A 26,165-nucleotide genomic window follows, 5' to 3' on the forward strand; every position below is an offset into this window, starting at 1 on the left:
GCGCCGACGATACCACTCTACAAATTTTTGGAGGCAGATAAAAATAATTTTATATTTTTATTTAACGTTATAAATTATTTAATGATTTATAGTGGTATTTAAAATAGTATAAAGGGTGTATTTGTCGATTTAGAAGATTTGGCGAGACGTCACGCGGCGTTCGGCGGTGCCGGTGAGCGGATGTAGCCGTTCTGCCATAGGCGTGCGGGCGTGTGGCGACCGCCGACTCCCCTATAGTCACTCCATCGGCGAGGGATGCGGATGACGACTCAGGAGATGGACGACGATGAGAAGGGGTGAGTACGGCGATCTGCAAAAGCGGGGGCGTGGGGGCGAAGGCGCCGGCCGCGTGGCTCCGGCCGGCGGCGACACGCGAGCGCCGCCGGTCGTTCGCCCGACATGTGACCGGACGCTTATCGACCGTCTCGGCGGACACATTCGACGATGCTGCGGACGGGGGCCTGCCGGAGCGCCCTGCGGCGCGTTACGAAGAGACGCCGATGTGTAGCATCCGTTGCGTGCTTTTTCCGTTCCTCCATGATTCGCGACATACGTAAACATTCACCGCGAGTCTGCGAATTTCCAACGGGTGACGTTGACGGCCATCTTTTTTTTTCGTTCCTGGGCATCCATCTTTGAAACGATCACCAACTGACGCGACTCACCTGGTCTCCATTTTGAATTTGCAAAGCCGCATAGCCGCATCGAAACTAGACATTCTAACCTAAATACAGTACCTACATATGTTATCGAATGGATTTGTCATCGATGAATGGACCATCGTGTGGTTCCGCCACATTTTTATCTGAACACGGAAGACTCGCTTTCTAACCTAAATTATCACATTATACTATCGAATGTGTTAACATAACCAAGTTGACGTCCTATAGATCCTTCGATTGTCGCATTAACTATGTGTAAATAGGTTATTGATACACTTTGCATGATTTGATGAAGACATTGACTTCATCAAAATATGCCAAAGTGTATCAGTGTTCATCATTAGCATCATCACCAATAATGGACTGGTGACTGCAGAGTTGTGTGTTTTTATATTATTTTCTCACTCCTGATTGTTTCTATTCAAGATACACACGTTTGTGGCTAAAAACGCTGTTTAATGGTTCGCCTGTTTCACCATATGGAATAGCGGTTCAAAGCGACAACATCGAAACTAGTCACATATTGTTATGAAATAACATTGCCCACTATCCATGTGTAGACTCGTTTTCTAACAAAATTGATATTCTGATCTTACAACTGTAGCGATTCATTGGATCAACATTCTCCAGAGCATTTCCATTCAAATATCATCTACCTAAGTTTATGTTGTAAATGTAAAACCGATGCTCTTTAGCATGTTTTGATAAATTCATCATGAAAGGGAAATATTCTAGTGTTGGATGTAGATGGAATATTTCAAGGTAATTTCCTGTTATCAGGGGTCAAATTTTCTTTATTTGTTCTTTATTTACAATTATATTTACATTGAAAATGAACTTGTTCAAACTGGTTCGTATTGAATCAGAAATCATACAATTCCAAAGGAACCCGTTTTATTGTATTCATGGTGTGTTCACTGTTTTAATTGCACCTAACCTGTTTTAATTTTAAAACGTATTTTTATAGCAAAATGTTGTTTTGCTACATAAAACACTAAATAACTTTGCAACCAATCTACTTAAAATATCTTATTTATAATTTTATATAAATAAATAAAATGTATGAACAAATTAATAAATATTTTTTTAGAATAAATTTGACTCTGATAACAGTTTAAGTACCTCTTTTTATGTCAATAACTCTCCATAATGGTTCACGTGCTTACCATATGGTAAACATCTAAATGTCACTATATTCTTAACCCCCTAAGCGGTATCGCCGTGCATGTGTGGTAGTCGGTCTTTAGTTATATATTTACATGTATAACCGAAGAAATAATAAATTAGAAACGTGTTTGATTTAATGTAAATGAATTTTTATACTAAATAATACCAATAAATTGAAGAGTTTGGAATAAATAAGCATAACAAAAATATTTTATATTAATTTTATAAAAAAATATTGAGAGCATCTAAATTGATATAAAAAAAATCTACAAAAGCCGGATAATATATAAAAAATATGTAAAATAACGAAATTTAATATTAGAAAAGTTAAAATGAATCAAAACAATAAAACATTAAGAATCGTAGATTTTTTCCTATTACTTGCTATAAATCCAATATAAAATAAAAATAATTGATGAAAAATACGTAGAATTAATTCTCTCCCAGGTGTATACTAACAAATTAATAAATGTGTATAATTAACTCACTACCCACAGGGTTAACATATGTAAAGCTCACATCACACAAAGGTTCACATTCTAAAGGTTGCAATGATTCAGAACTTTAAACTATTACTTATTCTTGTGGAAAGTGTTTTTTTTGCATTTTCTCGTTATTTCATTCTGTTACAACCAGATATTGATATCTTCCTTTAGCTGTGGCATTGCAAAAATTTGAATCATTGCCTTATATCATTCCTCATTTGCTGTTCGAGTCACACTATTATTGGGATGCTGTGGTATTTTATGAAAATCTTTGTTTACCTCAAAAACCACGATTTTGATATCGACAAAGCCCCCCTTGGGTTAAAATGCTAAGATTTGTCTATTGTCAATAAGTTAGTAAGAAATTTTGGTGAAAACAGCACAACTGCATTCCACACATGATTTACTGATTTCCTCAAATTTTGAGCTGAAGTTGAATAGATCAGATCCTCTTGTTGATGTTTTGGGTTTCTCTGTGGCTTTTTCCTTTATCTGCTCAATATAGGTTTTCATATGTGATTTATATCTTAACTGATTTGTAATGCTTAAACTTGTTCATTATTAGTATATGAAATGTTGGCCAGTTTCGACTCGAAAATCTTCTAAATCCTCTGCATATTGATAATTTTTTGCAATAACATTCCATGATTCAAACATGTTTTTGTAGTCATTCAGTCTGGCTAACTTAGTATCCGTATTGATACGACATTGCCATGTGCTATCCTCTATACACACCTTAGCATCATTAGAAGATAATAAACTCTTCTATATATCCATATAACCACATGGATTCAGTGTTGAGAGTGATGCTAGAAATGGTCTTACTTCTATAAATAAGCAGTTCTTGTCTATTGTAATATTTAGTTGATCCATGAGGCTTTGCGATACTGTGAAGTTTTCTTTTATATTAATAAATCTGATACAAACATTTTAAAGACGTATATTAATTGGAAATCGGTTACATGACTTGGGTTAGTTGTAAAAGTAGCGTCTGATGCAATATAGTTTGAAATACTTTTTTTTTAACCTGACACATTGTCTACTCTGTACTTTCATGTTATTGGTTACAAAGTGTGATATCAGATTCTCAATATTGATATTATAAAGTCAGCGTTTCTTCAATAGAAACTAATTGTATGTTTATTTTATAGAAAGCTGTTTGTCGGCGGGTTGTCATGGGAGACGACCCAGGAAAATCTTCAACATTACTTCTCCAGATATGGAGAAGTGATCGACTGTGTCGTGATGAAGAACAGCGAATCCGGTAGATCCAGGGGATTCGGCTTCGTCACGTATGCAGAGCCGTCCATCGTCAATATTGTGCTGAATAACGGACCACATAACTTGGACGGAAGGTCAGTCTTGATTCTAAATGTTTTTGATCCACATCCAGGCAGTTTCCGTTTGCATATCGGCGAGAAACGTTCATGTTTGTGGAAAAGCATATTCGTGCAAAATATATGAAAAAGGTTTCTTTAATCTTTTCATCGAAATGTGCGATACACAAAAATAGTTTTGTGATTTCGAGGTTGTGAATGTGTTTTTACTGTTGCAGAACTATCGATCCGAAGCCATGCAACCCGCGTACGCTACAGAAACCGAAACGTGGCGGCGGCTACCCAAAAGTCTTCCTGGGAGGATTACCATCGAATGTTACAGAAACTGATTTGCGAGTCTTTTTCTGTAGATATGGAAAAGTTATGGAAGTCGTCATCATGTACGATCAAGAGAAAAAGAAATCGAGAGGTTTGTGTCGTGCTGTTCATTCTGATGTTTTTCTATCTCCCGATGCCTATAATATCTTCAATAATAGAGAGAAAAACATTATCCGCATCCAGGCAGTTTCCGTTGTAAAAAAATCAACGAGAAACGTTCATGTTTGTGGTAAAGCATGGAGCATACGATAATAGTGGAAAAAGTTGATATTAACTATTCCATTACTTACATATGATACATGTGCCTTTTCGTAACTCATTAAAACTATTCGACTCGAGATAAATTTATTAATCTGACTTTCATGAACCCTCAATTGCTTTTACTATATTAATTCAGTGCGGATTTTTCTCATCTTATCGATTTTTTCCAAGAGTCTTCACTAGAGTAAGAATTTTGTATAAATGTATCTTTTACTATCAATTTTACCTTAACAGGTTTTGGATTTCTGTCGTTTGAAGACGAAATATCCGTTGAAAGGGTTACTCAAGAGCATTACATCAATTTGAAAGGCAAACAGGTTTGTGACTTGTCAATTCTTAGAAAGTCAATTGCGAACTATTTGATAATAATAGAAATTTTTTTAGGTGGAAATCAAACGGGCTGAACCTCGCGATGGAACATCTGGGGGTGGAAAGATGGGAGGCGGTGGAGGTGGCGCCGATAGCGGCCAGTGGACGCCAGCTACTGGAGCGCCGATTTCAATGATGCAGGGACATAACGGTCAAATGGGCGGACCTCCACTTAACATGCCGATGGCTGGTCCTAATATCATGCATAGGTATTATAAATCATACATTTTTTCTTAGTCTTTTTTAAATGCAACTAATGTTTAATACTTTTGCAGCTATCAAGGATGGGGTACTAGTCCTGGCCAAGGTTCTTATGCAGGATACGGCACTCCGAGTGGACCAGGTTCTTACCAGGGATGGGGAGCTCCTCCAGGACCCCAGGGACCGCCGCCGCAATGGGGAAATAATTACCAACAGCACCCTCCGCAGACGCAAGGCTACGGCAGCTATGGTATGTTATTGATTTAATTTTTACCTTCATGACACTCAACACGTGTTGCGAATTTTACAGTAAAATTTCAACTTTTTAAATGAATGTTAGTTTATTCTTTGGTTGCAGATTAAAAATTTAATATTATTGCAAGAATTCTGAGCAAGTAAAGAGATAACTTTACTTTATATAATAACGAAACTAGGTTTAAATTTTACGAAAACAACGTCGATTCGTGTGATTTATATAATTTATATATTATTATATGACAAAATAAAAATGTGAAATATATATGAATTTATTATTGTATGTGCGTTGAATATATATAAAAAGTATCACTAGTTTTTGAAGAATTTGTATTTCTGATCTTTTACTTGGCATCATTGCCAAAATGTGATGTTCCTTTAAATAGACACAGTGTTTTTAGTTATATATAATAAATAGAACGAAAAATTTTGATCATTTTTCTCCATGAATGTCGAGAATGTTCGCTTTTTTTTACAGTTTAATATCACATTTTAATTAAATTATATTGTATCAAGGGTTTTCATGAAAATCCAAATTTTACTACCAGTTTGTCTTTTTTTGTTTTTTAAGCACAATATTGCTTATAAGATATAGAATTTAGATAAGAATTTATGTCATATACTTTATGTATGAACTGAGTGAATTTTATTTTACTTAAAAGTACACTGGTGTGGTACTCGTTCAATGTATATTAGTTTAATTTCTTTATAAGTACTAATATTATCTTTCTGAATGATGAACAAATCACTGTTTACTGTCAACTTGAGTTTACAATTTATCAGTATGGCAATTCTGTTAGATCAGTAAGTAAAATGGTTAATCAGAACAACATTGTGGCTTAGGTCCCAGAGGCGCCTCGGGCGGTGGTACATGGAATAACTGGAATTTGCCGCAGAACTCTACTTCTACGGGGTCTGGTTTGTATCCAGATTGATCGTTTTTTTAAAAAAATGTTTTGTATTGTATTTTAAATGTACACAAATAAATAAAAAGCAATTTAAATTCAACGAATAAATAATTAAAAAAAAAATTAACAAACATAACACGGTAAAAACGATACACTGGTGAAATTACCAACAAAACATTCTGATTTAAAACTTACTTATCCATGATACTGACAAATTAATATGCCTATAATTGAATTTGTTATCTCAAAGTTGACTAAATATTAGATATATGAAAATATGTATATGAGTGGGAAGTATGCTTGATTATTTTTTTTGGCTTAAGTTATTCTAAGTTAGTTTAAGTTATTTTTTATTTGGTGCTGTTGGCAATGTTGCTTATGCATGTGTTGATAAATAAATCTTATCATTTTGTCACTAAAACGTCTTATTTTGTGTTATAGAAGCATGTCATAAGTCAGCCAAGAGCACTTTAGTGAATAATTTAGTCGATATAATAGCATAATATACAATAGCATAATCATTTTTAAGGATTAGTAAATTTGGAACATATATTTTTTTTTATATAGATAAGATTTTATTGTATATGTTTATATATAATTATAATAAAATGTTTGGATAAGATGAATGGTTGAATTATTTCTGAAACATACACTTACTGTCTATATGCGTATATGTAAAGTTTGTGTGTGTCGATGTCAATATTATTATTCATGTTTGTGTATTTTAGGTGAGATGTATGGTCGCGGCGGTAGCGGCGGAGGCGGTTCGGGAGCGCCCGGATCGCTCGGGGGCGGCACCGGCGTAGGAGGCGGAGTCGGAGGAGGCGGAAAACCCGCCCAGGATTATGCTGCTTATCAGCAGTATCCTCCGCAGTATCAACAGCAAGACCAGGTTAGACGTTCTCTATACTATTAACAATGCTATATGTATAACGGTAGTCTAGCGGTAGCTTAGTCTCTGTAATATATTAAACAATTAACAATTCGTGATATCTAATTGCTTTATTATTCCTGCATTGTAATCAATAGATAACGCAATCCACTGTTTATCAGAGCTCATCATACGGTGGCGTTCCTCCGCGTTCAGCATACGGTTCTGCCGGCGAGGGCGGCTACTCAGCGGCCGTCGCTCACCCGACGCACCAGCCGACGACTCAGCCGGGACAGCTGCCAGGCCAGAAGCATTTCGATTTTACCAAGGAGTGGCCCGCCTCATGACCGCCACATCATCATAAGTGAAATACTGTACCCCATCGCCCAACAGTCCCTTCAGCCTCATCATTACAACAACTTAATGCAGAAACGAGTTTGCTTTCCATAGATATTGCTGTCGACAAATCTACTTGTCGTCCCTCCGCATTCCACTCTAATAACTCAGGATCGTCAGAGTCTGAAAAGTCTCAAAAGAGCGTTCATAATCTTAATTACAGAGGGCTCGACTTTGATAAAGAATACCACCACGTCTTTGATTCTAAATTCTCTTCGGATTCATATCCCGTAATTGCTTATAATTCCACAGGCTTCGCTTCCGATTCTGTGTATCAATCCGATTACAAGATTAATTTGTTCGCCGATACTCAAGCACCTTCCGTTGCTAATTTATCGTACCACTCGAGTACGACTTTAAAATCTGGTGTCAAGTCGAACACTTCAATGTGTCAATACCGATTCGGTGGACAGGTCGTCTCCGGGTACACTTGGTTACTCGCCGGAAACATGGATTATGGTATGATGAATCAGTCCTATAGAATGCCCCATGCTCCTCGAGTGTTGGCTTACAACGTTTAATGTCGCAATACACTTTCTTCAGTCTCACTGACGTGTGTAGTTAAAAAAAATGAGAAGTGTCGCATCATTGTTTTATCGAAAAATTCACTTATATTTCGATTTTTCTCACACTGCCTTAGGCGGCGTCTGTTCTATGTGCTATACTTTATTCATAAAAAAATAAAATGACATTTCCAAAAAAAAAAATAAAGCTGATAATGTTCTGATGAAGGCTGGCAAACGAAATAAGGTATATGATTATCAATGTTAATTGGGCTTATGATTGACCGATATATTATTATTTTATATCATTTTTAATGGATTAGTTTACTTTTTTTTTTAGATCTTGTGGTAACCTAAATTATGGCAAACTGCATTTTATTATATGTATAAAAACAATGCAAAGATTTGCTTATTATATGTTAATATAACTGTATCATTGATGGTATTTGATTTAATTTTCTCTCGTTACGTTGGTCAAGCACGCATGCATGACAAATGCTGTAAAGGCATCGTGAGGCAACTCTTATAGACATCGGTTCCGTCTTTATGACAGACATCTTAATCTTCTTAGTTTTGACATACGAAAAATCTACATTTAAGATATAAATATTAGATCCTCGGTTATATATCCCTAGACTAGAACTGATTAGGATTAAATTTATTCTTTAATTGTAAATTCATCAGGTATGTTTACGTATTACAGAAATGATTTTTTGTTACTTTTCTATATATTATTAATTTATGGTAAAATTGACAGACAAACATAAGTTAACTAATTTTAAGCTTCACACGCTCAAGTTGCATAAGAATTATGATTAAAAATATGTTTAAATAGCATAAAAAAAAGTATTTTGTAACTTAACCTAATCTACAATCAAGTGAGGAAAGAATTATTTAAAAATTGGTAAATGTATATCGATACCATATTTATCTTAATATTTTAAAATTACACCAATTATTAAAAATTGTAAAATAATGACTTAAGGAGGTAAGAAATATGAATTCGAGGCGGGAAGCGTTGAAAGGGATCAGTCGAAATCATTTAGTAAATAGTGATATAATTAATGGAGATAATAATATCATTTATATAGCTCTTCCTTAATACATAATTGCCAATTAAGTGTTTGTCTTGATAATTTGTATATTGCTTGCTCGGTTAAGCTTTTATAATTATTATACTAGTGAGTATGGACACAAAAATGTTCCTTGTTTTTTATGACATAGGTAATTTGTTTATTATTCTTACAAGTTAGGTTTAAGGGGCTATGTAAGATTTTCTAAGTAATTAAACATTTGATAAACAATGGCTGCCTTGTGATTTTGATTGGTGGTACTTTCAACGCTTCCCCTCTTCGACATATTTGTTATAAAAATAGTTTACTTTATTTACTTTGTTGTGATCTTAATATCTATATATGAAATATGTATATGTAATTTATCGATTAAAAACAAAATGAGGTACCTTATTAACTTTTAATTCTTACAACTGTAATTGCTACGTCATTAGGGGTGAAGATAAAGATTAGGTTAATATGGAGAAGAAGCATTTAACATCTAGAGTAAACCTTGTGTGACTTGTGAAGATTATCCTTCTTCATTTTTGTCTGTAAGATGGAATTCCAGTCATTATATAAATAATAATAAATAATATATATATGTATTTATAATATATATTTTAAATATAAACAATTTATTTTTATTACATATTCCTTATTCAAATTTTATCACTGGCGTAGTGTTAATGTGATCTCTTAGTGCAAGTTTGATTTTACGTATTTTACGGAATAGATTTCCATTTAACGTTTTGAATTAAATTTTTGTTAATATTTTTTTGTTAATATAGTGAAAAATATAATTTTATTATATACATATATATATTTAATGTATTTTATTGCATGCTTGATTTTTGATATTTGTGATGCCTTATCGAAATTGATATATATTTATAAGCATGACACGGTTTATATTAATTATACTTTATCGTTTCCAATTTGTACTATACAAATCGAATGGCATGGATATATATTTGTACAATAATTAAAGTACGGCGTTCGTACTTCACAAAATTATAAATAACTTAAATAAAATCTAGTTGTTGAAATATATAAAAAGAGATAATGAAAATTTTATCTATACTAAAGAAAGTGCAAAATGGTTTTTATTGTATAGAAATTTATTCGATGATTTAATGAAATAGGTAGAAAATATGTAAGATTGTTACTCGATATGTTTGTCTGTCATCTGAGTTGCCTCATTGCCCAACAACGATTCAAGGTCGCTGCCGATGCTTATTAATTGACCCGTTTTGATATGTTCTTTTTGTTTATTTTTTTATTGCTTTTATTTCTAGTACTAACGTTTGTATCGATGCAATGTGAAAGTTCGTTCTCTTAATTTTTAGTTGCTCCGTGAACGATTGTCTTTATTGTATTTCATAGGGAGTTTTGAGCATCATGTACATTGCTATATTATTATCGACATATATTATGTATACATTTTTGATATAAATCATTAGTAAATGCTGTCCAACTTTTGAATTTAGTATTGCAATCTAGAAATGTTTGTGTAGTGACCCTTGAAGCAATTATTGAGAAATAAATGATGTAAAACTAATATGCATGTGTGCGTTTACATGTTTGTATTTGCGTGCATGCTCGCTTGTATATTTTGTGTACAGGTGGGTGTGCGCGTACATTGATATATACATATATTTATTTATATATATATATCTATAAAATATACACATTTATATATATATATATATATGTATTCTAAGAACTCAAATATGATTAATCAATTTAATTATCGTAATTGACTAATTATCTGTTGTTGACACAGCCGTTAGATTGTAGTTTGACGGTAACGTATGAATTGACTTACAGTTAGGCCAGAGAAGGCATTTATATTGGCAACTATATTGCAGCACTGCTCCGGCACTAACTCTTTCGGTGTATTTTTTTATAAATAATATATCCATAATTTTAAATTGCGTGGAAAAGCCGGTTTGATTTTCCACAATCTGAGAATAATGTTACAGATATTAATAATTGCAATACAGATAATAAATTATTCTAACGATTAAAGATGAGAACGTTATTAGTAAAATTTATATACATAAAATAAAAATTCTCTAATTATATAAATGCACAGACACATATTTAAAGGTAAATTATATACTTAGAGCGAGTTGTTATTTATTTGTCTTAATTAAAGAAAAAAGTCTTAATTCTTAAACAATATAGTAAAATAACGAAAAATACATTACAAGCGATTTTTAGGAAATTTTCGACTGATGTACAGACACAAGATATATTTACTGAATAAGTTTTACCTATTAAACATAATTACGGTTAACTTGATAAAAATTAAAATTATTACTTTACGTATTAGTTTGTACTCGAATAAATAATCTGGGCGAGCGCGTGTGTCGGTCGTCCATGTCACAGCGGCGGCGACGCATCGGTTCTTGTCAGATCGTTTCTGTCTTTTTGATTTGATCATTTATAAATGGGCTTCTCCCGTAAAATGCGATGTAACGTGTCAATTTAATGTGCAGAATGGGTATATATCTTTGTGAAATCAAATCAAAAAACTGAAATAGGCTCGTATAAGTTAACTTTTATGTTTATTATATACTTTTATGGTACATATACAAGTGTATTTATTATATATACATATTATGATAGATGAGGACGTCCTGCTACCTAAAATAATTAGTTGATTACGGTTTAAATTATTAATTTAAAATATTGTTGTGTGAAGTTTAAGTATTGATAATTATAACTGTACACATGTTACATTAATTATTTTCAAATATGATATACTTAGTAGATACTGCATTGATATAATATATAGGTATTCCTGGGTAAATTTAGTCTTAGCCTTTATATATATATGTATCGTAATTAGATACAGGTTCAGTAGTGTTTCTTATATAAGCTTTCTTTAATTATTGAATTAATTACAAATTTAAATGATAATATTACCACTTGCAAATATTTGAAATATCTTATGGAATATATATCTATTTGTAAGAACATTATACATGCGTAGATAAAAAGGAAAATTTTAAATGGAAGATGTATTTTTATTCGTATACCTTTTCAAATCCTGTTCTTTATGTTATCCACCTTGAATCTAATCATTTTACCCACCTGTGATATCTTTATTTTCTTCCGACGTTTGATCTAACTACATGGTTTTCCTATTTTTTTCCTAGAAAAATATTGATCATTTTTGGTCAAATGGTGTAGTGAAAGGTATATATGTATGTTTTGTGAAACGTTGAGATCTGCTTTCAAATTTGTGTTTGAGGAGATTAAGGTGAACAACTATAATTATTAATCAGATAGTTTTCAGCCCTTTCACTGAGAATGCATATAGATGTCACTTAGAAAATCGCCAGTACGCATCATCACCCACCGCTATGAATCAGCCTTGTAATATGATTATTTTATATAATTTAAGGCTGAAAATCACTTAAACCAGGGTTGTTCAATCTTAATCGCATTGAGATTAAAAAAATGTCCTCGGGCCGCATTGGAAATTTTAAATGCAATAACCTATATAAAGTTTATTTGAAAATATTACAGTTAGTAGTCTGAAAATTCTTTTAAAATTCATTGAAAATTAAGACTTTTATTGAAATTAAAGAAAATTTATAAATAGTGAAGATAAACTAATATTACAGTTTCTATTAAAACTAGAGAAATATTGAAAAGAAATTTAAATTTGGTTTTAATGAGACCTCTGGTAGATTGTCAAATTTAAGTAGATAATCTATTTCGAAATTTGTGGTTGCCGATCTTAATAAATTTAATAGATTTTTATCTCAACGAGCATCCCTATTTAGGTTTACGAAATTTATTGTTGAAAATGCGCTTTCGCAAAAATAAGTGCTACCGAGCATTGAGCACATTATTAATCCAAAGCTTCTCAATCTTGGATAATTCTCCGCTAATAATAATGTCCTTTTTCACTCCTTTCGAAATAAAAGGGAACAGATTGCAAATCACACAATTCCAACCGAAGATTAGATCGGACATAATGCTGACAGTCAAAGAGTTCAGGAAACAGAAAAATATATTTAAAATTTTTTTTGAAATTTAAATCGGCAGTCAAAATTCGCATTTATTTCATCGATTAGCTTTACATGTGATGAAAATGATGTTGAATTTTTTTCATTTCCTCGAAATGTTCTTTGCAGTTAGGAAAAATGTAAAAACAGCCAACATTGATTTAAAAAGCTTTAACAAAAATGAAAAGCTGACTGATATCGCGTTTTGATACGTCGTCACAACTTTTTAGAAACGCATTAACACATGTAGTTCACTCGTCTTGTAACCGTCTAATGAGATACTGCCACTGTTTCAAACTTTTCAGCTAATTTGAGGTCGCCAAAGTATTTCGCTATTTTTATTCCACATTTCTTTTTTATTACACCGTCACCAAAAGGGTTTTTGTTTTCGCAAGCTCCAAAGTTACACTGCGAATCAGCAAGGCTGTAGCGGTAATTTTCTTGAATTTATTTCTATTTATTATTTATTTACATGCTGTTGCGGTGAATGTGTATTTTTCAATGAAGTTACATTTTCGCTTGTGAAGTCCAAGTACATTTTTACTACTAGTAGATATAATGTATTTCTACTAGCGAATATATAATTAAACTAATAGGCGCTAGTGAAATGATATGTTGCTCGAAAATGTGTATTGTGGGGGTTCTTCTTGAAACTGGCGCACTTAATCACCGCAACCACGACAATAATAAGGATGAACGTGACAAGAGTGTAACTAATCGAACCACACAATAGCCCTCGGTATGTCCAGTAAGTGATGATATTTAAGGTTCTTAATACGTGTTGTAGACCGTCCACTGGACATCATTCCTCCGTCAGCTTCTCCACTCGTCCGCCATAGTTTGTTGTAATATATGTAATATTATTCAATAAATTATTACCAGTTTCCAACGGCGTCTTCCTGGCCACAAAGTCACACCCCTTAGAAACATAAAAGTATGAATCTTAATTTGGCAGTTGCGAATCGTCCATTTGCTGTTCTAACACAAACCTAACCTAATGAAATTTCTAAAACTAAACATAGTTATAGAATTTTCATTAGGTCAGGTCCGAAATACAAACTAAGCAAACTGATCTCTCAGGGAAAAATAAGCGAAAAAAGAGGTTACAGACAGTTTTTTTGCTCCATAGTTGGTCTGCACTTGGATAATACAATATGTTTTAAAAACGTGATAGCTATTCTCACCGATATTACTACGGACTTCTGATATAAAAGTATTGTTATTCTATTGGTCAAAATTTGGTTTTATTACCTAATTTTATTTATTTCTGGAAGTCCAATTAGCTGCATAAAGATAAAGGTCTGAAAATTATCGTTTTTTAAGAATAGGTTGCATGTTGAGTTTGACCTTAATGTTCTGAAAGTTTTGGTTTTATAAATATGTGAATGTTTTTTCCTCCAGGGTTCTCAATCGATTATTCGATATATTCGCACGATTTTCAACTACATGAATATTCGAATAAGTGCTTGAATGGTCGTAAAATATTCGTTTATACTATCTGAAATGAAATTTGGAATAAATCTTTGAATGAAACAATTTGTATACTTGAGCAACATAATGTAGTCGTTTGTTCTCTCAACATACCCGAGTGACTAGTGCCTCTCCAAAATACATGGTATTTTTTGCGCCTTTATTTTGTTTCAAAATGCAAGACAACGAGTCGTTCTTTTTAACAAAAAATGCTTTTACGCCTTTAGAAAACATTATTGAATAAAATGTTAAACGTGTGTCTACTATGACCGAAATTCGCAGAGCTCGTTTGTTGAACGAAACAAAATGTTGGGAAAGCAGGCACAGCCTTTAGTATCCTTTAGCGCTTATTTAAAAAACAGGTGTGCGTCACAAATTTTTGGGAAATTCGTGTTACATTTTTGTATTTGTTATTTGAATACGCAAAGATTTTATTTTGATCAGTTCATTAATTCGATTGTAGTTAATTTATTTATAGTTATTTAATTTATATGCAAATCCGCACAAAACAACGCCGATTAGGTATAGCAAATTAATTGCCAACATTATTAGCAATCGCAGCTGATCTTAATTTTGGTGATTTACAAAAGCGAAGTCATGTTCCTGATAAAAAAGTATGTAATAATAAATAAAGTATTTTGCTTTTGACACCCTCACTGATCAGTAATTCTCACAGCATTATGTTATGCATATTTTATAAAATTCAAAAAGTTTAACGATTATGAAAGTAGTGAATAATTAAAATAATTATAATTAACAAGTAGATATTTTTTAATTAAATAATATTTACAATAAATGAATATTTTTTTTCACTAATTATTTAATAAATTAATATCGTCAAAAACCGAGAAACAATTAATAATATTCGCATAGTTGAAAACTACGAATAATTGAGAACCCTAATAGTAAGTCACAAGATGGAACGCGGTAAGGATGACATATTCTTATCTCGGTAGATAAGACAAATGCTTTTTAGAAAGTCAACTGTGCGTTTAAATGTTTTGCAGAAATCTATTTACATCGCTATTCGAGATATGAGTCGTAGAGGACGGCAGTCAAGGATTTATCCCACCCTTGAGGACCTGTGGCATCATCCGAGCTTCTCCGCAGCAGACAGGTGACCAATAAGATATCCAGCAATATAGTAAGTAACCCATATTTATATATTTAAATAATTTCAAACGTGTAGTAATAATTATTGTTAATATATATATATGGCAAGTAAATTGCGTCACAATTAGGGATTCCAATCCCGGGATCCCGAATCCCGGGATCCCGAACGATTTTCAATACCCGATGAGTCCCGGGATTATAAAACATAATCCCGAATTTTTCGGATTGGTTGTTTTATCAAGCACAATCGAATTATTATTGACAACATCGTTATATTTCGTGTACAAACTTGCGCGAGTTGCACGTGTCATCAGTGAATCTTTGAGGCTGTGAGTCTGAACGTGCTTTTTCAGCAGCAGGATGCTTAGGAACCAAAATCAGATCAAGGCTAAATGATAAAACACTTGATGCTTTGATGTTACTTCGTGAGTTTTATTCAAAATAATGTTTTCAATTAATTGTCTATGAATGTACATAGGTATGTACATACATTGTCAAAAGTTCATTTTTTTCTTCTTAAATAAATATATAAGACCTTCCCTTTTTTATTTTTATTATATTATTTTTTATTTTAAGTCCAAGACTAAAATTATACGTACTTTATACATTGTACGTTATAAAAAACAGATGTAAAAATATATTGTATTATTCATTTTAAATTATTTTTAACGATAAAATAACATGAAAATTATCCCGGGACTGGTCCCGGGATCCCGGGATCGACTAATTGCAATACCGAAATCCCGGGATCAAAATTTTGGCTCGGGATTGGAATCCGTAGTCACAATGTATCTAGTCTAGTCTAGTCTAGAAATTAGAACATTTATCCATACTTTTATTTTTATAATCTTACCCCTAGTTATATCTAGATTCTATAAAATTCTCAAATTAATATTAAAGCTATGACAAGGTTTAGTAAAACGTCTGGGTATATATGATTATATTAACTTTATTACAATAAAGACAATAAGCAAGTACATATATTTGTTTATGATGTGCATACTAGTTCGTTTTATAATAGTTTTTAAAAAGCATAATCTAAAATGGATATTTAATATAAAATTTAAATTTGCAAATTGACTAAAATATGAATTTTTTTCTGGAACATTACAAAGTTTGACTCATTTCGGTTTATTTCATGTACAGCTAGAAAAATTTGGTCCATAGTACGGTTTTAAATAGCCATTTATTAAAATAATTGTAGTAAGTGCTTTAAAATTTTTACGTGCAGCATACATAAATATATAATATTATATGTATATAATAATATACACTGAAGTTTTTTTTAAATTTGACAGTTGATTTCATATCTTCAATATATTATAATAATCTAAATCTAGTATTTAATTGACATCAAGGATGATATTATTTTCTTTCTATGTACATTTCGCTCTTTTCACAAATATACGACATTTTAATAAATAAATTACTTCTATAAGCTTTTTACGTAGTTTATGTACAGTAAAAGTAATATTTGTACATAATACATAATGTACATAATTTGATCTGGATAAATCAGTTCTTGCAGGAGATATATTTAAATATATTATTATAATGGCCAAATTCTAATGAATAATTTCTTACAAACACATTTAATTAAAATACCAGCTAAAAGTATATACATAAGTATTCACAATAATTTATTATATACTGACTACACACAGAAGCATGGAATAATATTTTGAATGTAAATATTTATAAATGTTATATTTGTATTCACTTTTACAGATCGTTCCCAATTCGTTTCCCTTTTTAAACATCAACACCTCTGGTTGATTCGGCCAAAACTCAGGTGATGCTGCAATTCGTACAATTGCAACTGTTCGCCTTTGTAGAATGACCTTGATTGTGCATTTTTTTAATCGCTTCAGCTGTGCTCCTTCTACCGATAGCAGTAAGACCTTCGCACAACTCTTTTATTGGGTTAGATTCCGGATGCAGACTGTGCTGCCATATCAGCAGCATTCTGTACCCGTGCTCCTTGTAGCTCGAATGCCCTAAGCATAAAAAATGGTATTACTTTTGAATTAGAATCAATAAATAGTTTCATAAATTACAAATTAGTGTACCTGTGTATTGATGTTCAATTGCTTTGATTTGTTCTTCCGTGAAAGACCAATGAAAAGCAAGTTTTTTCCACTCTCCGGCTGCTAGTTGTCGATGCCCTAGCTTCCACAGTATTTCTCTCATTAACTCGTTTCCATCTGTTTGGATACATAGATAAGATTGATTGTTTGGATGATCGTCAGTAACGGTTGAATGTGGTAGCTTAGAAATCAGAAGAAGGGGGTTGACAGTTACAGTTAACAGTTCAGTAGTGTTACTCTAGCTTGATTTAAAAAAAGTACTGAGAGAATAATATTTAAAAATTGTCAAGATATATGAAAATAATATTCAGGTGAATTTGAAGAGTATTTTTTTTATTAAAATATTCCATAAATTCTTACTCATTTGACTGAGTTCTTCCTGACTACTCCTCCATTTCCTTCTAGCAGTTGTTAGAATTGGTTTAACTGTTGAACCATTTCCTTTTGTTGAAGTACTTTCTTCATTCTATTAGGAAGATAAAATACAATTAATATGTGTAGAGTGGACTAATATTAAATTAAATGTATTTACGGGGATGAGTGAAATGAAAACCCGTTATTTACTAAACGTGATATATTCAAAAAGCCATATGTTTTTTTTTATGTAATACGCGTATGGCGTTTAATAAAAGTTTTTCATTGCTTAGAAAATGCATTGATACTTCTGGAAAAATATTATTTTGTTCACCGCCTGCTGCACCTCTTCGTCTGACCTGAGCTACCCATTGTATGTAAAAATTCATAAATTAATTATTCATTTTAAGACACATCATGCTAATACTTAAATTTAAGTTTGCTCTTTAATTGTTGGTATTAGGAATCTACTATGATTTTTTTTAAATATTAGTATAGTATGGCGTGTTATGTATTATTTTCGTTTTATATTGAATGATTTAGAGTTTTGAAAAAAAGTATGTTATTACTGCTCTAAAAAGTAAAATTAAAATTTTTCTTTAATTGCGCTTTCATTGTGTTAAATATCAGTTTTAAGTTTAAAAACAATTTTTGCGACCACACATAATCGTTAAATTAGTTGCGTAAGACTTGCTACAATTAATGAATCCCACTTGGATCAAAAGGTATAATAAAATATGTATATGGTGCTTTTTTTTTTAGAGATATAGAACTTTAAAATGAAATAAAGCAAATAAAAATCATGGTAATGGCCATTGTTTTGGCTTTATTGGAAAAATATTTTTTTGCTATTAGTGTTTAAATATGATTTCGGGCAAATTGGCTCGAATAAAGCTCAATCTGAAAGTTAAATTTCGATCAGCTGGGGCCGTATATCAAAAATAACGCGGCGAATGTTGACATGCAAAGGTGTTAAATCACACGATCTTGGAGGCCAATCCACTACGCGAAATTATGAGCTCATCGAATGTTTCCTTTAATATATTGATTGTGGCGCGATGGCATGTTGCGCCGTCTTGTTGAAACCAAAGCTCTTCTACCAGTAATCATGAATCTATAGCGCTCTCCATTGAATATGGACAATCATTAGTCAAACAGCATATAAAACACACTAAACTGTGACTTTTTGTAAATGTGGATTTTCTTCGACTCATTCGGGTCCTCCTCAATACTACGCTCCACAGCAGAAACAACTTATTGGGTGCGTACTGTACGACGTCTCTGCGGATGCGTATTATCAATTAGAGTATGCGTAGTGCGAAAACTATCCAAGGTTATTCGGATTACTTGCTCGGATGGATGATTTTGTCAAACGTAAAATGGGCGTAGTGCACAGTGAGTTTCGCGAACCGAACCACGGTTTTTGAAATAGATTTGCACAATTTGCAAGCGTTGTTCTGGCGTAAGTCTATTCATAGTGAAATCTGTCAGCTGTCAAATAGGCTGTCGCTGCAAAAAATGTTGCCACTTTGAAAAACAAACCTCTAAAAAAAAAACAACTGTATAAGACAAAAACTATTTTAGTTCAAAAAGATTCTAGTTCAACTCAGTTAAGTTGTACTTTTCCTATTACTAACATACTTTATTTCTTCCGTCTGTATATATATATATATACATATATATATATACACCTATTATTATTGCATACACTGTTCAACCATATTTTAAAATGTTGTGATTTAAAAATAATTACAAAAATAAGCAGATAAATCTTGGTAACATTATTACACCGTAATTTTATTTACCATATCTACTACAACAAAAGCGTTGTTTACTTTACTAGCAGTTTCTATTTCTATATAACCTGTTTTGAACTCATACAAAAATATATTCTTTGCTTATTTTCAATCTCAAATAAAACCGAATTCGATGTTACTTAAGTTTCAGAGTGAATAAGATACTTTAAAAATATATTAGCACGAGCATGATGAAATGTTAGTTTTACTACCTAATACATTTTAATAAAAATGCATTTTTTCTTGGTATCCATCAAACACATGAAAATATTCTCCCCCTCGCAACTACGCCGGCAGTACATTCACCCCATATATACAAACCAACCCCTGTATTAAATGCGAATAACATTCTATAAGACACCTCTTCGTTGTATTACCCCTTCATGTTGTCCTGGTGTATCAGATCGCAGAAGGGTCGTGCTCTGCTGGCCGTATGGCGTGGCCAGAATAGGGGTGACCATATTTTGTAATGTAATATATATATAAATATATTTTATTAATTTATATAGCTTATATAGCTAACTGTTTATACTCTAAACAAATTTTAGCAAAGCATACATATGAAATATAATACAAAATATAAAAAATAGTAAACGCAATTTTTTTGCTGATTGTCCAAGTAATATTGTAAATAAAAAAAGTCACACCTCCGTACAATATTCCCCTCACCGTAATTATTTTCTTATACCTAGCATTTTCTTATAGTATTTATTTATCATTAAAGATTTTTTTAAATTATTTTCCAACTTATATATAAATACTAAAACATTAATTATCAATATTTCTTGAAATCTTTCAATTATACTTCTGCAACTAGTAAATCTATTTTTATTCAATACTACTCTCATGCTCTATTTTGTAATTTTTACAACATCGTTTTATCTAATTTATTAAGCGTATATAATATTTTTGCAAAATAATATAAGTGAGGCAATTTAAAGTTATGTTATTTGACGAGAAATATTATACTAGACGAAAAATATTATCTAGAGACACTGAAAATATTGTTATTATATTTTTTAAATTTATACGCTATATACTTTTCTTTTCACTTATAGCTAAGAAATTATTATGTCATAACGTAGCTTTAGGGTTTGTCCCGAGAAAGGCTTGTTTTGATTAAATTACCGTAAAAAAGCACTTGATGATAAAATAAATAATTCATGGTCATCCGAGCGCTTCAGGCGGGGGTTGGTGTTTGTGCATAGGGGCGGTGCTTGCGTAGTAAAGGAAGAGTGTTATTTTATTAAGCCAATCAATCGCGTGTATCTAATTACTTAATGAGATGTTTATGTGCTTTATTGAATCTAAAATTTAATATAAAAAAATATGAATTTTATTCTTGAGCACGGTTTGATGAGACATATAATGGGCGACAGAGAGGGATGAAAGCATAAAGGGTGGGTGAAAAAATCATAGCGAATTCAACCCTCGCTGCGAAACATCTCGGTAGCTTCATGTTTTCCTGGTAGCAAGTATTTTTTTCGCATTGTCTCTTCGTTTCCCCTTGCGAAGGATGATATTGTGCGAGAGGAGGGTATATTTAACGATGGCAATGTATAATGTCAAAGTAAATATCTCTACCATTATTGGGATAAATAATATGTTACAGTAAATTTATATTTTCATTAGTATGAATATAATTTCACTAGGTCAGCAGACTGATTTCACTGCTCAGTTTCAGTAAAACTGTATTTGTATTGATTCACAGAATTGTCATATCTTTCGACAAAATATTTATTATAAATTAAATCAAAGCTAAAGTTAACCTAAGCAAATTAAAAGTGCAAGAACTATAGTTTTAGAACTATTAGGTTAAGTTGGGTTTGGTTGAATAGCTAATGGACGTTGAAGTATTAGAGAGCAGAATATAATTTCAATAGCATATTTTATTATTGCTAGTAGAAATATATAGTTACAGGAGAAATTGTATTCGGATATGATTTCACTGATGCGTCAGTGAAAATATAACTTTACTGGTAAATCACGTACACATATGTAATAATTTTTTATGTGTGCCGGTTTATAAAATCTCGTTCATGTAATAATATATTATTTCTTTATGTAGGAATGTTAAATAAAAAATCGTACAATGTATTATTTAATTCGATTAGTGGGAGAGAACGAGTCATTTATTATCGGCGGTATTTACGAGCATTCGTAAAATATTAACGACGGGAAAGATGAAAATGGTTATATTATTAATGTGTAATACGTTATTAGTATTTGTAAAGGTTGTATTTCGTACGATAATGAAATGTTTCAGCAGCGTAAAAAACCTTATTATTTTTTTGCTAGAATTTTTTAAGGACGTTAGATTTTATAATTATTAGATGTATGTATAATAATGAAATTTCAGACTCTTTATAAATATAATACAATTTATCAATACGATTTTTGAGACAGATTCAAGGTTTGCCTTGGGCACAATTTTTTGCTTGTTACAAAAATTCAAAGATAATGCTTAATGTAATTTTAAACTTTCAGAAGGAGCACTGTTATTAAAACCGTTGTTCGCTCTTTTGTGATAATAATTAAGTAGGATGGATATTCAGAGAATAAGATACAAGGCTAGTAAAAGTGAAAACGATTTTTCACATGATTGATTAAAGTAAAATGTATTATATAAAGAAAATACTTCGAGTGAAATCAAGAACTGTTAGTAATTTAATCTGAGTCCATTATTAAAAAAACAAACGAGCATGATATATGTAGATTACACTAATGAGCTAACTAAACTCTTGAAAACAGAAAATCATTGATTTTGAAACTGAGGTAAGTCCATTAAGCCCTATTAAAAACATATTTTTTGTTTAAATAACGCGAATATAATTATTGCATATAAAATTTTAATGTAAAAAGAGCGTAAACAATATATTTTTGCTTACTAATATTTTTAAATCAGTTCAAACGCAAATCATTAATTATTCAATAATAACATAATAGGACTTGCTCCTCTTTCAAATTCAACGACTCAAATATTTTGAGACTTTTTGCCTCGTATCATATAAACGAATTTAAATTGCGTATATGTTGTGCACGTAGTGAAGATAAATAAGAGTGTTGAGAAGACATAGATGTGTCTGCATTTCCATAAAGTTCAAATGAAAACAAGTTTCGTTCAGATAATCCTGTTCATAATTTTCCGAGTTACTTCCTCGGTTTACCTTCCAGTGATGTGTATTTTTAGATGGGCATATAGCGAACGACCTAATATTTATTTCATGTCGCTTCGTTTTTGCCTCGCAGTTTACCGAATTTAATCTCTGCCTCGGTTCTTCCGAAGAGTTATTGTCGTGCAGTTTTTATTAGATTGTTGAAAACATGTCTACATTTGTCATAATTTTTTATTGATAAGCTTTTGCTTTACCTCAGGTGGATAATCCAATCGAGCTGTTTTGATGATCATATCCACAATAGCTGTAAATGATCCTCTGGCTGCTGCTAAAAGCGGAGAACCTCCAACGGTACTTTCAGTTCCAACTCCAGCGGCTAAAAGTGCTCGACAAGCTCCTGCATCCCCTCTGGTAGCAGCTATATGCATGGCTGATTCCAATTGCTGTAAAAATATAATAAAATGATCTTGAATCCAGATTAGTAGTGTTCCGTCGCAACTGTAACAAATACAATTCGGCACATAATGATCTTAAGCTAAAATTTTTCGGGGTTCGTCCGATTTTGTTTTATGTTTTAGGGGGTGACGAACAACGTAGTTTATATTGTATATTTATTTGAGCAATATAATATGTTCATGTTTAAAATACAATTATGTTACTTTCATTAACTATGCGTAATTTTCTAAGCCTAAACTGTTATGTACGCAATCAGTAAATCGACCATAAATAATTACCATGTTCACTGCGTTCAAATCTGCGCCTTTGGCTATGAAAAATTCAACAATATCCAAATTGTTCGTCTGACACGCTATATGCAGAGGAGTATTACCTTCCTGTAAAATATAATAATATAATATAATTTTCACCTATTCTATATCTTAAGAGATACGTTTATTGAATTTTATTACCTTCGTAGGTTTATTTATTGAAGCGCTCGCCTGGAGCAGACAATCAATAATTCCTCTTGATCCTAGTCCCGTAGCTATATGTAAGGGGGTCAGTCCTTTCTAAGATACATACATAAAATGTACACGAGTCTTAAATACATCTCTATTAAATTTAATAATAAAGGGAATTTACATTATTTTCGGAGTTAGGGTCACTTCCAGACGCGAGCAGGAATCGTACGATTTCGGTTTGTTTATTTTGCGTTGCGGTGTGTAAAGGTGTGTCTCCTTGATTATCTTTAGTTTCCAATAAGGAAAAAGGTGATTCGCTGTTTTCTCCTGCTTGCTGTAGTAAAACAGATACAACCTCTTGGTGACCTTGCTCGCACGCTAAATGCAGTGGAGTTTTCATTGTCTGAATATTTAAAAATTATTTTATTTTTTGATTTTATTTTCATAGAATATATTTTATGATACTTTACATTATCTGTAGTGTTGAGAGATGCTCCAGCCCTGACAAGCCTTCGTACAAGTCTTGAATGGCCTGCCGCCGAAGCGTGCTGTATTGGAGTTCGTCCTTCTACGTCGCGCACTTCTAAAGCTTCAGATGCAGCTGAATCCAAAGATCCGAGTACCAAATCGACAACTTCAAGACGAGCGCGACGATTTCGCGAAGCGCACATGAGTAACGTTTGTTGTTGCTAAAAATAAATAGCGTTCAATATAAAATATTGTATATGAAAAATATGTACATATATATATAATAATTCAGAGCAGCAATAAATATTAAGCTGTTGGTATATATTGAAGTATTCAAATTCTATTCGACGTTACAACATAAAACAAACAATAGCGTTGAGAGCAAAACTCGCAGACCAAGTATTGGAGACAGCACAATCGATAAGGTTCATATACTTGTGTTGATTTTTCTCGAAATTAAGAATGTAATATCCGCTCAAGTTTAGTGACAATCTATGTTCGTAATGAAGATGGTTTAAATGAATATAAAAAATACCATATTTGGAAAGAACTGATGATCTAAACCAGCTCAAATCGGAATACGCAAAATTAAACACCCGAAAGTCCAATTGCATAAAATGAAGCAAGGAAGTGAAAAGGAGAAAAAAATGTTTTTGCCTATTCTGATTTGAGCCCCGTACTTGAGCTCTCCACCAGTGGAACGCACACCAAATCAACACAGACCTTCAAGGTGACTCCATAAAATACCAGAGATCCCTTTATATTACATAATGTTGTGCCGAAAATTGAAAATTTTAACTACCAGTATCCGACTGAATGTCACCACTGCGTACACCAACACCTACAAATATTTAAAATAAACGGAAAACCTTGTCCACGCTTCGAATAAACGCGAATTATTTGACGGCCGAATTTATTACGAAGCAATAATAGCTGCCGCAACGCGCAAGGGATCATAAGGATACTGAGAAAGGATGACAACAGGATTTTCTACTCAGCGCTGACGTTTTCGATGAAATATTCAACCACAAAACGTTCACAACCAATTTTACACAAAACAATATATACATACAGTAACATATTATATTTTATGTTGGATTTCTATTGCTACATCGAAATAAATTAAGTTTCGCTGTGGGGTATGTAATTAGAAGTCTCCTGGGGTTGCAGCTGCACAAGCGACTTTTATGCAACTATAAATTTAGCAGATTGTTACATATTAAATGTGTATACCGGAGTATTGCAAGACCTACGCCCACCTTTGTACGCATTACAAATGTATATCATTTGATATATATGAATTAATTTTTATTTTACTATTAGGATTACTTGAAAATGTAATCATGTTTCAGCGACTTTCTGAGCATTTATAAACCTATAAATAGATGTTCGCATACATAAAAATAAACTCAATTAAAAAAATCCCCACCGGGAATATTTTTACATTTTCCTCCTTGCAACTCTGGCGAATTGAATTAATCACTAGCCGCCCTCTTTTTAATGCTATTTTATTAATGTCTCTAGAGTATGACCGTCAAATAAGTAAAAAGCCAAAAAGCTAAAGGTATCAACTCTTAATAACATTTCCACACATTATTTTATAAAACATTTTACAAGAAATAAATGTCGCATTTAAATTATTACAAAAATAATAATAATCGCATTACTGCATTAGATGCTTTAGAAAAATAAATACTATATAACTGTTTCAGTAATTTATTAAACAAAAAACTAGTAGAAAACATAATTTATGAACATAGTTTTCATGGCTTAGAAAGTGCATCCACCGAAAAAAAAATGAACAAATCTTGCAACAAAACACATAGTTTCTTTGATTATTCTTTCCAACAAAGAGCCAGCCTAATCTTTCCCGTCGATAGTTTTGTGCGGAGTTTTTTGTTAGTAGAGAACCCAAATTTATCTACAGTAAATATTCGATGTACAAAGCCACCACATATCATTAAACTTAAAAAATAAAGAGAAAAATCAGAAAAACTAAATATTTCACAGATGACAATCTTTAATTTATAAACCCCACACATTCTGTTATAT

At 32.1% G+C, this 26,165-nt stretch overlaps 2 protein-coding genes across 5 annotated transcripts in view; one reads left to right on the forward strand and one right to left on the reverse strand.

The window, feature by feature from the left end:
• Positions 1–178: 178 nt before the first annotated feature.
• Positions 179–7,941, forward strand: Hrb27C (Heterogeneous nuclear ribonucleoprotein at 27C). Of its 4 annotated transcripts, XM_088188560.1 has the most exons (9): positions 179–296; positions 3,466–3,669; positions 3,870–4,060; positions 4,465–4,547; positions 4,615–4,808; positions 4,875–5,050; positions 5,899–5,973; positions 6,692–6,855; positions 7,017–7,941. In XM_088188560.1, exons 1-9 carry the CDS (start codon positions 256–258, stop codon positions 7,179–7,181), a joined length of 1,293 nt encoding a protein of 430 aa, XP_088044686.1. In that variant the 5' UTR covers positions 179–255; the 3' UTR covers positions 7,182–7,941. The 4 variants fall into 4 exon arrangements, with proteins under 4 accessions (XP_088044686.1, XP_088044683.1, XP_088044684.1 ...); XM_088188557.1 differs by lacking the exon at positions 5,899–5,973 and having other exon boundaries at positions 6,993–7,941; XM_088188558.1 differs by lacking the exon at positions 5,899–5,973.
• A 9,079-nt stretch (positions 7,942–17,020) lies between these two features.
• LOC148233722 (uncharacterized) overlaps positions 17,021–26,165 on the reverse strand; it is a 62,243-nt gene continuing 53,098 nt past the window's right edge. The window contains exons 5-12 of the mRNA XM_088188556.1: positions 24,116–24,334; positions 23,827–24,048; positions 23,655–23,753; positions 23,481–23,579; positions 23,001–23,189; positions 17,841–17,946; positions 17,463–17,597; positions 17,021–17,390 (exon numbers count right to left, since the gene is read on the reverse strand). Coding sequence (XP_088044682.1) covers positions 17,182–17,390; positions 17,463–17,597; positions 17,841–17,946; positions 23,001–23,189; positions 23,481–23,579; positions 23,655–23,753; positions 23,827–24,048; positions 24,116–24,334 — 1,278 coding nt within the window. The 3' untranslated portion in view covers positions 17,021–17,181. The remainder of the gene's footprint in view (positions 17,391–17,462; positions 17,598–17,840; positions 17,947–23,000; positions 23,190–23,480; positions 23,580–23,654; positions 23,754–23,826; positions 24,049–24,115; positions 24,335–26,165) is intronic.

The sequence above is a fragment of the Plectrocnemia conspersa genome, unplaced genomic scaffold (assembly GCF_051122295.1).
Source record: "Plectrocnemia conspersa isolate PC_06_02 unplaced genomic scaffold, ASM5112229v1 ptg000007l, whole genome shotgun sequence".
Lineage (NCBI taxonomy): Eukaryota > Metazoa > Arthropoda > Insecta > Trichoptera > Polycentropodidae > Plectrocnemia > Plectrocnemia conspersa.

Coding starts and splice junctions, on each gene's coding strand:
- Hrb27C (XM_088188560.1), top strand. CDS start 256: ATGCGGATGACGACTCAGGAGATGGACGACGATGAGAAGGG. Junction 3,670..3,869: donor CCACATAACTTGGACGGAAG/GTCAGTCTTGAT, acceptor TTACTGTTGCAG/AACTATCGATCCGAAGCCAT. Junction 4,548..4,614: donor TCAATTTGAAAGGCAAACAG/GTTTGTGACTTG, acceptor AAATTTTTTTAG/GTGGAAATCAAACGGGCTGA.